Here is an 11136-nt window from a genome sequence, read left to right on the forward strand (position 1 = left end):
GGCAGAGCTGTGGGAACCTGGGGACACTGCAGGGGCAGAGCTGTGAGAGCCTGGGGACACTTCAGAGGCAGCATCTTTCCTAGCCTCCTAAAGGATGGGTCAGCCTCCATCCTTGTTTCATCAGATCCTCCCAGCAGGTAACTGCTACAAGCTGCCTTCACCAAGAATATTTCCCTGACGACTGGCTGCAAAACAACAGAAGTACCTGCTGCACACAGGGGCAGCATAGGGACAGGAAGGCCTCACAAGTTAGGAAAGTCAGTCACTTTCTCCCACCTCTAATCCACAATATTCTTTTATTCTTCCTGCCAGAATTTTTTTTTCACAAATTCTGAGACATTGGCCTTCCCCACGCATCTCAATCCCACCTGCACTAGGGCTCTACATCAGCATGGGACACGCTGAGAAGGAGGGTACAGAAGAGGTTACGGAATACCAACCTCCAACCCCACCCAGCCCCAAGAGCAGGCCAGTCCTGAATCTCATGAGCTGTTTTCTGGTAAGCTCATTCCAAGGCTTGGTCGCATTGATGGAGCAAGCAAAAGTAGTGCAGAAGCTGACTGAGACAGTCTCCTGTGGTAAGTACTGGGGAACTGGCCTAGCCAAGGACAGCTAAGGACTCAGTTATGCAGTAACATTGTATATTTCCAAATATTTTCTTGTCCATTATCCCAAATGCTCTTTATAAGCATACTGTGTGAAGGATACAGGCCAAGAGTATCTCAAGGAGGATCTGAGCCTCGGGGAAGTTAAATTTGTCCAAAGTCAAGATTCAGAAAGCCCGTCTTGGTATGTTGGTTCTATTGCATGTCACACTGCCACCTGGTGGACATTCCTCGGCTCTACAGTTCTCTCATTTTCAGGGATAAGCAGAACCAGAAAGCTAGTGCTCTGGTTGCTGGCTTCTTCTTTTAGTTTCCTCACTGAGATGTGTTTTGCTGACAGAAATAAGCTCTAGTAATGAACATTCTTACAGACTGTGAGCCCTGAAAAGAGGGATCTAGGGTAACCCTTGAGAACTCTGAGCTGAGTGGGTAGATCAATAAAGCCCGTTCGCCGTGTATTCTTCCCTACACACTCATGCTCAAGGACAAGAAATGAAAGAAGAATCATGACAGCAAGGGTTTCACCACGGTATGCTGACTCTCATAGCTGTGCTGGGATGAAACCACCACATCAATCAAAAGGACCAAGAAGCCCCCCAGCAGGCAACATCCAGTGTGTGCCGTATGTGAACAGTCACAGATCCAGGGGCTGACAAAGGCCAGCACACGGTCTCACTGACAGAGAAGATGATGTGTCATGCTGTCCTCACTGTGGAGACAAACCCAGTGGATGAACATCCCGATGCTGTGGAGGATAAAGTCATGGCCCTAGCACTCTCGGCATTTACTCAACGCACTTGCTGAAAGGTTAAATGGCACATACAGATCCTGAAAATGACATCAGAAATGCTTTAGCTTGCTTAAGTTATTGGGGGGAGCCATAGAGATGGCTCCACAGTTAAGAGTCATGGCCATTACTTCCAGAGGACCCAAGATCAAGTCCTACACACACATCTGTAAGTCCAGTTCCAGGGAACCCAAGCCACTCTCCGACCTCCGTGGACACGTACAGGCATGTGCACACAAGCATACAAGCAGGCAAAACATCATACACGTAAATGTACAGAAAAGGAAGAAAATGAAGGAGAAACAGCAACAACTGGCACCATTCAGAAGGATTGCCTGAGCTGAGAACGGACGTGAGCAGTCAGATGAGCTACACTGAAGCGCCCTGACACAGGGGGCGTCCAACTACACTGAGTTCATACACATCCTAACCCATGCAGCCAAAGACAAAGGTGACTAGAAAGACCTTCAGATTCCCGTCGATCATTCATTGTTGCCACTTTGGGTGTTTCTAAGATCTTTTTCCTCTTAACACCCTTTGCATGCCCTGAGATGAATAGTTTTTTAGTTTGTATTTATTGTCTTCCATGGGGCACACAGGGATCTTTACAGTCAGACTAAAATGAAACTGTCATTTTCAGAATAGAAAGTAGCGTGACAGCTTATCAGTGGTCTTGTCACTCCCAAATCACCTCAATTCATACAAAACCAATACAGTTTTTCAGAGAAAATTACCCATCATTTTTTTCTGAACAATAATTAAACTTTATGGGTTAAAACATAAACAAAAAGAAATTTAAGAAAGGTTTGGAATCAATTCTCATTCTCTTCTGTTTACAGACACTATGTAGGAATTATGTGGTTTTCTACATTTAATTAATAAATTTGTGGCTTTTCTCTGTAACTCAGTTTGAAGATGTTGAACTTCTATGCATTTACTCTTCTTTGAGCCTATAGTCCCAGCTACTCAAGAGGCTGAAAAAGAAGGGCTACTTTAACAGTATGAGGGCAACTCACGCAGCACATACATACATACATACACACACACACACACCACACACACACCTTACTTAGGCTCTGAGAGGCAGGAGCAGGGAGGGGGAGGCAATCTCTACAAATTCTAGGTCAGCCTGACTTACACAACAACTTCTATGGACTACATAATGAGATCCTGTATTTAAAAAGTCTAAAAGATAAAAAGCTAGGAATGATGTTTCAGTCCAATAATCCCAGCACTCAAGAGACTGAGGCAGGAGAGTTGCCATGAGTTTGAGACCAACCTAGGATATATATTAAGTTCCAGAATAGGTACCACTACAAAGGGAGACCCTGCCAATATAAACTGAATGTGACAGGAGGGGGGAGGAGGAGAGGAGGGCAGAAGCCTATGTTCCCACACTTATGCACCGTTGATCACTGTGAACTGGTGCCGTGGAAATCGTTGCGGGGGTGGGGGGTTCCCAAAAAGCACAAAAAAGCAAAAAACCCTAAAACTAAAAATAGAACTACCATAACTCAGCAGTACCACCCTGGGCATAATCACAAATAGCTCTACCCCCTTTTCCAGAGATATCTGCACATCCACGGCTTTTGTTGCTCTATTCACAGTAGCAAGGACATAAAATCATCCTATATATCCACCAGCAGAAAAATGGATAATGAAAATGCACACACAGTACTGGCTGGTTTTGTGTGTCAAGTTGACACAAGCTAGAGTCATCAGAGAAAGGTGCCTCCGTTGAGAAAGTGCTTCCATGAGATCCAGCTGTAAGGCATTTTCTCAGTTAGTGATTAGTGATTAGTGCAGGAGGGCCCATCCCATGATGACTGGTGCCATCCCTGTGCTGGTAGTTCTGGGTCCTCAAAGAAAGCAGGTTGAGCAAGTCATGTAAAGCAAGCCATAAGCAGCACCCTCCATGGCCTCTGCATCAGCTCCTGCCCCCAGGTCCCAGCCCTGTTTGAGTTCCTGTCCTGACTTCCTCCAATTATGGATTGTGATCTGCAAGTGTAAGCCATGTAAACCCCTTCCTACCCAACTTGTTTTTTGGTCATGGCATTTCATCGCAGTAATAGAAACCCTGACTATGACACATACACACAATGGAATTTTATTCGTTCATAAAAAGCAAGCAAACAGCTATGCACTTATGCACACAAATATGCATGTACATACAAATAAAATAAAAAGTTCTAGAAAGTGGATGGAATTGGAAAATATAGGAAGTGAGGCAATCCAAGCCATGCTGGGTAGTTTTATGTAAAGCAGGCACGAGCCAGAGTCATCCGGGAAGAGGAACGGCAGTTAGGAAGATGACCCCACCAGACTGGCCTGTGCATCTTCTTAACTGATGACTGATGTCAGAAGGCCCAGGCCAATGTGGGTGGTGCCCCTGGGCTGATGGTCCCAAGTGCTGTAAGAAATCAGGCCGAGCAAACTATAAGAAGCAAGCCAGTAAGTAGAACTCCTCCATTGCTTCTGAGTCACCTCCTGATTCCGGGTTCTGCCTTGGGTTTCCACCCTGACTTCCCTCAATGATAAACTATGATGTGGAAGTGTGAGCTGAAATGAACCCTTTCCTCCCCAAGTTTCTTTTAGTCATAGTATTTCATCACAGCAATAAAAAACAAACAAATAAACAAACAACCCTAACATGGACTCAGAGTGACAAATATCACATGGTCTCTCTTGTATGCAGAGCCTAGCTTCTAATTTTTCTTTATGTGTATTTAAGTAAGTGTAGGAGGTGATCAGGAAAGTAGAAAGGAGCCATGAGAGAGGAAAAAGAGGCTTCAATGAAGAAAGGTACAGAATATGTGATGTGAAAGTGGAAAGTGACGTGTGGGGCAGGAGTGCAGGGGTAAAGGACACAGCGGGGAGGATGGGGCAGAGATGCGGCGGGGAGGACGGGGCCGGGGTGCGGCGGGGAGGACAGGGCCGGGGTGCAAGGGTAAAGGACATGCATGGCAGGGAGGAAGAGACAACTAAAATTAGTATTATAAAAATGCCATGAAAAACAATTGTGCTAAAAATGAAATTAAAACACATAACACACACACACACACACACACATACACACCCCATATACTACCTACCAGATATTATTCTAAGTACATATATACATTTAATCCTAAAAACTGAAGTAATGGGCTGGGTGTGGTAGTGCACACCTTTAATTCCAACACTGGAAGACAAAAGCAGGCAGATTTCTGTGAGTTCAAGGCTACAAAGTGAGTTTCAGGACAAGCAGGACTATGAAGACCCTGTCTCAAAAATCAAACAAACGAACAAAATCTGAGTTTCTATATTATTTGATTGAGGTTTCATGAACAGGAGGTGAAAACTAGAGTCTGGATAGCATAGTTCAAGGTTAAAAATGCATGTCGTAGCCGGGCAGTGGTGGTACACGCCTGTAATCCCAGCACTTGGGAGGTAGAGGCAGCCAGATTTCTGAGTTCAAGGCCAGCCTGGTCTACAAAGTGAGTTCCAGGACAGCCAGGACTACACAGAGAAACCCTGTCTCGAAAAACCAAAACAAAACAAAATGCATGTCCTAAAGCATACATAGTTCTGGTCTTGGCAATCAAGACAGAAAGACGGGGAGCACTCAGATTTCACCATCTGGGATGAGTTGTCTGATAGAGACAACATTTGGGCCCTAAGCTCCAGGAGCAGGCTATTGGATCCACGTAGGAGTTGGGAGTTCTGTGTTCTATGATGTAGTGATGACCTCAAGAAACTGCCACCAGGCTGAAGAAAATGGAATGGCTGCCAGAAGGCTTGCTTAGGGCTAAGGAAGATATGGGACTTCTCAAAGGCCAGCTGACCCATGCTCTGGCCTGCAGGCACTGCAGCAGCATTATCTGCCTCCAGAGTCCAGGGAATCTGGTCATACTAGTCTTGTTCCTGGTTTGGCAGATCCAAAGATGGTGGCAGCTTGGAGGACGGCAACAGCTTCCACCCTGGTGCTCTGGAGATAAAGTGACGAAAGGCAAGGTAGGTGACCACTGACCTTGCATATGGGTCTGAGTGAGGAACTACTGAAATGAGTGATACGTGTGGTCAGAGGTCACTGTTATGGTTTGAAAGGGTTTTTTGTTTGTTTTTTCGAGACAGGGTTTCTCTGTATAGTCCTGGAACTCACTTTGTAGACCAGGCTGGCCTCAAACTCAGAAATCTGCCTGCCTCTTAACTTAAGCTCTTGCTTTTTCTCTCTCCCTCTCTTCTCCCCTCTCTCCACATGGCCATGGCCGGCCTCTCCTCTACCCTCCCCCACCTCTCTCTCTGCCTTTCTACAATAATGCTCTAAAACCATGAAAAACAACAACAACAACAACAATGAATGAAAAGCTGGGTAAGCGGCCACTGGTAGAGCTGTGGAGCAGGTGAGTCTACACGTGGAACAGAGGTGATAAATGTGTGACATATCACATGTCTCGAAGAAGCCATTGTACCTAAGAACATGCTCTATTCCCTAGGGTCTACAACTTCTGTACCATTTGGCCTTCTTTGATTGCCTGTGGAAGCAAAAATCAGAGGAGGAAGAGGAAGATGAGGAAAAGAAGGAAAAGGAACGCTTATCTCTGAATCCACTAAAACCGTATCATCCTTCCAAAGACACTCCTATTGGAAATGGATTTTCTACAGCCCTGCCACAGCCATCCTGTAGATCTGAGGACCTCCCCAGGGCCACAGGGACACAAGAACGAATGCTCATGCAATCCCCAAGGCTTTCCAGATCCTTCCCTACTTTCCAGACCCTGACCAACCTAACTGTGAGCTCCCCGCAGCAGACAGAACTCCAGCTCTTCTCGGGTCTTCCCTCTCTACACAGTGAGTTCTTGGAGACTATTTTCCTGAGCTCAGATGGTCCCTCTCCACTAAAGTTGTCTATTTGTCCTTCTGTCTTTTCAAACAAAGTTCCCTTTCCACCTGTGTACAACCTGCTGCTTCCCTGTTACCACTCCTCAACTTACTATCCTACCCCTGAAGCCCATATTTTGGAAGATCTGGAAGAAATAGCACCCGGTTCTCAACTAGTTCAATTTCTACCTTCCCCCTCTATACCACTGGTATCCTCCAATCTTAAGCCTTTGCTTAAGGGCTACAAGAGAATCATCCCTGACACAGAGGCACACACACAGTGGTTTACACAGAACAAAGAGGTTCCTTCTGTCCCTGAGAATCAAGCTCTGTACCCACAGCCTGAACTCCAAAAATTCAGGTCCTCCACACTCTTATATTCATCTGAGGTCTGGAGGAAGAGGCCAGAGGACCTCAGCCTCCATCAGCACAACCCAGGATTGCCTTCTGCCTCTCTGTTGTATCCTTCTAAGCCTCAGGAGGTCCTAGACAGGTATGAGATGCCATGGATAACCATGAAACAAAATGAACACCCAAAAGCCTCTGAAACTGCAATGCCAACTGCAAGCCCACTCCCAATTTCCCTGACAGAACACCAGAGAGTCAACCCCACAGGAGACCTGTCTCAAGTGAAAACTCTCTGCGAAACCACAGCGCAAAAAGAGAACCCTCATATCTATGAGCCTCCAATCTCAGCCCCTTGCCAACTCACAGCACCCATGACTGAAGGGACTGGCCCTTCAGGAACTCCCCCTGGATATAAAGCTCAGTGGGGCATCCTAGCATATAAAGGCATTCCCCAAGCTTCTGACCCACTAATGCCAGCTTCCTATCACCCATCAGGTTCTCTGTCAGAAGTAAAAAATGTTAACCCCAAAGAAAGACTTTCTGCACCTAAGGACTTCAGGGAAAACATGGGATACAGAGAGAACCCACCTGTCCCTAAGTCTCCATTGTCAGCCCCCTACCCTCCTCTAGATACCCTGTCAGAATACCAGAGAGAGAATCCCCTAGAGGATGGGTCTGGACTTGAGCCTCAACGGCAATGCAAAGAAACCTCAGGCAGTCCCTGGGCCTCTGAAACTCCAACCCTGGACTTCCACGTGGGTTTCTATGAAGCCACCCCTATGTGTGTCCCACTGGGATCTGAGGCTCAACTGAAGGGTACACCCAGTACAGAAAATCTCTGTGTCTATGCCGACCTAGTTTCATCTCCTAGTCTTCCCTCTGCCTCTCTGCCAGACTTTGCAGAGGCCCCCTCCTCCCAGGGAGAGGCAGTCTCAGAGGTGTATGACCATCCTGTGATCCACGCCTGGCAGTGGAGTAGACAATTAAAGCTCAGACTGAACAAACTACAACAGAGCCCCACTTTCAAATCCCCAGGTCCACATCACTCATTTTGCAGCTCCCCAGTTCTTAACCTAACTCTAGAATCTTGGGGACCTTCCTCTTGTCCCCAACAGATACATCCTCTCAGTCTGCGCCCCTGCTCTTCAAGTAGGCATCCCCCAAAAGTTCCAAGGGCAGAAGCCCTGCCCGTCCAGGCCCCTCATTGCTCCCACTCCTCTTCTCAGCCTCAGGTACAAGCTTCTGGTAGAGCAGAGCAGCAGTCTCAGAAAAGTAAGAGAATGAAATGGAAAGCGATGGCCCGAATCCTACCCCCAGGGCATGGTCACATGAAGGCTGATGAGAACTGTTCAGGCATGGGAGAACCCCCAAATACAGGGCTTCCGGTCTCTGCTAAGAGACAAGACAAGACGTTAGTACTTTCAACCCAAAAGAGAGGGAGTTCCAGAAAATTCAAAGCAGAGAAATGTGGAAGGGCTGCAAGATTAGGATCACCCACTGTCACAAGGAAAAACAATCCCGCCCAGGCCTGCAGACCAGCAGAGGCCTCTATACCGAGGTTTTCTAAGAAGTTTCAGTGTAAAGCTCAGAGTTCTCCACATTCTGCCCTTGCTCAGCAGCTTCTCCCAAACGCTGCTGGTCCCCAGGATCGGCCAAGGACAGGCCTGGTGGCTGGTGATACCCAGAACCCTTGCCCTTGTAAGTGCTGTCCTTGGATTCCAATAAAGAAGCAGCTCTCATCCTCATCACCCGAGGCTCCCCCTACCAGAGGTTTCCAAAAGTTAATAGATAAGTTTCTGGTGTGCATAGACCTCTGCTAACTAAATCCAGTCAGTAAAGTACAGTAATATTGGCACCCAGTATCCCATAACCCGAACCAAATCAGGTGTGGATAGGGAAATAGAAACAAATAGAGAAAGGCCTAATAAAGTAATTCAACTAGACAAATCCCATTTATGTCTTCTTTAAAGTCTAGGTTTCAGGGCTGGCAAGATGACTCAGCGGGTAAGAGCACTGACTGTTCTTCCGAAGGTCCTGAGTTCAAATCCCAGCAACCACATGGTGGCTCACAACCACCTGTAATCTGACGCCCTCTTCTGGTGTGTCTGAAGATAGCAACAGTGTACTTACCTATAATAAATCTTTGGGCCTGAGCAAGTGGGGTATTGGAGCAAGCCGACCAGAGCAGAGCAACCACATGAAGGCTCACAACCATCTGTATAGCTACAGTGTACTCATATACATAAATAAAATATTTTATTTTACTGAAAATGTCAGTTCCCTATTCTCCTAGCACCATATCTAAAGCAGCAGCTCTCAACCTGTAGGTCGTATTTCATTGGGGGGGAGGGAAGGGAGGTCCACAACAACTTTTCCACAGGGCTTAACTAAGAACCCTGAATTCAACCCCCACCCAGCACTGTAAAGGTAAAGCAAGCAAATCCTCCTCCAAAAAACCCTTTTGTCTTTTTGTGGCAAGAGTTGGAGACACAGATCTAACTCACGGTGTAGCCCAGGAAGATCTTGGTGGCATGCATGGTGGCTTACAACTATAATCCCAAGAGCTGAGGCCAGCTTGAGCTTTCTCCATGAGTTCCAAGAACAACCTGACTCAAAAAACAAAAACAAAAGACTCAAAACACAAAGCCAGATAGCACCTTTAATCCCAGCAATTGGGAAGCAAAGTTCTCAGAATTCCCAGGCCAGCCTGCTCTACAAAGAAAAACCATGTCTCAAAAAAACAAACAAAAAAAAAAAAATCAAAAAACAAAAAGCCAAAAAAAACCCTAAAATAACAAAAATGTGAACAGAGACATACAGATGTACTTTGTGGTACTGGCCTGGTCAAAAGTTATGACATTTGGCTCACTAGAGAATAATCTGAATATGGTACGGCTTTCAGACTGGTTTTTTAAAAAGATTTTATTTATTCATTTATTTATTATATGTAAGCACACTGTAGCTGTCTTCAGACACTCCAGAAGAGGGCATCAGATTTCGTTACAGATGGTTGTGAGCCACCATGTGGTTGCTGGGATTTGAACTCAGGACCTTTGGAAGAGCAGTCAGCGCTCTTAACCACTGAGCCATCTCTCCAGTCCTCAGACTGGTTCTTAACCCCCAAGAAATTATTAAAAGAAAAAAAGAAAAATTTAACTTAAAAAGTTATATCCACTGGGCTGGTGAGATGGCTCAGTGGTTAAGAACTCTGGCTGCTCACACAGAAGTCCTGAATTCAATTCTCAGCAAACACATTAGCTCACAACCATCTGTATGGGGTCTGATGCCCTCTTTTGGCCTGTAGGTGTATGTGCAGACAGAACACTCCTAACGGTAAAAAAAAAAAAAAACCTTAAGTAAATTTTTTTTTTTAAGTTATGGCTGCTGGGCAGTGGTGGTGCATGCCCTTTAATCCCAGCACTTGGGAGGCAGAAGCAGGCAGATTTCTGAGTTTGGCCAGCCTGGTCTACAGAGTGAGTTCCAGGATAGCCAAGGCTACAGAGAAACCCTGTCTTAAAACCACACAGCTGGAGAAGCAACTCCTGCAAGCTATCTTCTGGCCTCCATACTCGAAACCCAGACATACCCACAACATAAAGAAATGAATACATACATACACGTTAAAAAAAAGTGCAAGGCAGGAGGCGGCCAAGCATGCTGGTATATACCCATCATCTCAGCATTTGAGGCTTAGGTAGGAGGTCACTCTGAATTCAATGCTAGCCCAGGACAGACAGTGGTGACAGCATTGGCTGTTCTTTCAAGCCTGTGCTTGATACCCAGCATCCACATGGCAGTTCACAACCATCTTCTGGCTCAGCTCCAAAGGATGTGCCGCTCTTCTGGCCCGAGGGTATTATGCACACATGTGGTGCAGACATACACAAAGAAAAAACACCCAATCACAAGTCACTTTCTTTCTTTCTTTCTTTTTTGGTTTTTTGAGACAGGGTTTCTCTGTGCAGTCCTGGCTGTCCTGGAACCCACTTGGTAGACCAGGCTGGCCTCGAACTCAGAAATCCGCCTGCCTCTGCCTCCCGAGTGCTAGGATTAAAGGTCTGCGCCACCAGGCCCGGCTACAAGTCATTTTCTTTTTTTTTTAAGATTTATTTATTATATGTAAGTACACTGTAGCTGTCTTCAGACATTCCAGAAGAGGGAGCAGATCTTGTTAAGGATGGTTGTGAGCCACCATGTGGTTGCTGGGATTTGAACTCTGGACCTTCGAAAGAGCAGTCGGGTGCTCTTACCCACTGAGCCATCTCACCAGCCCCTACAAGTCATTTTCTTAACGGTATTTATTTAGTGTGTTGGGTTGCAGGTTGTTAAGAGGACAACTTGGGGGCTGGAGAAATGGCTCAGTTCTTCTAGAGGTCCTGAGTTCAATTCCCAGCAGCCACATGGTGGCTCACAACCACCATCTGTAATGAGATCTGATGCCCTCTTCAGGTGTGTCTGAAGACAGCTACAGTCTACTCAAATACATGAAATCTTTAAAAAAAAAAAAAAAAAAGAGAACAACTTGGAATCAGTTCT

General features: G+C 46.1%; 1 protein-coding gene across 1 annotated transcript; it reads left to right on the top strand.

Moving 5' to 3' along the window:
* Positions 1 to 5148: 5148 nt before the first annotated feature.
* Positions 5149 to 8420, top strand: C22H9orf131 (chromosome 22 C9orf131 homolog). The gene is made up of 2 exons (XM_021222451.1): positions 5149 to 5385; positions 5868 to 8420. The coding sequence occupies exons 1-2, from the start codon at positions 5149 to 5151 to the stop codon at positions 8418 to 8420; spliced, it is 2790 nt and encodes a 929-aa protein (XP_021078110.1).
* Positions 8421 to 11136: the final 2716 nt, after the last annotated feature.

This window comes from Mus pahari, chromosome 22 (assembly GCF_900095145.1).
Source record: "Mus pahari chromosome 22, PAHARI_EIJ_v1.1, whole genome shotgun sequence".
NCBI lineage: Eukaryota > Metazoa > Chordata > Mammalia > Rodentia > Muridae > Mus > Mus pahari.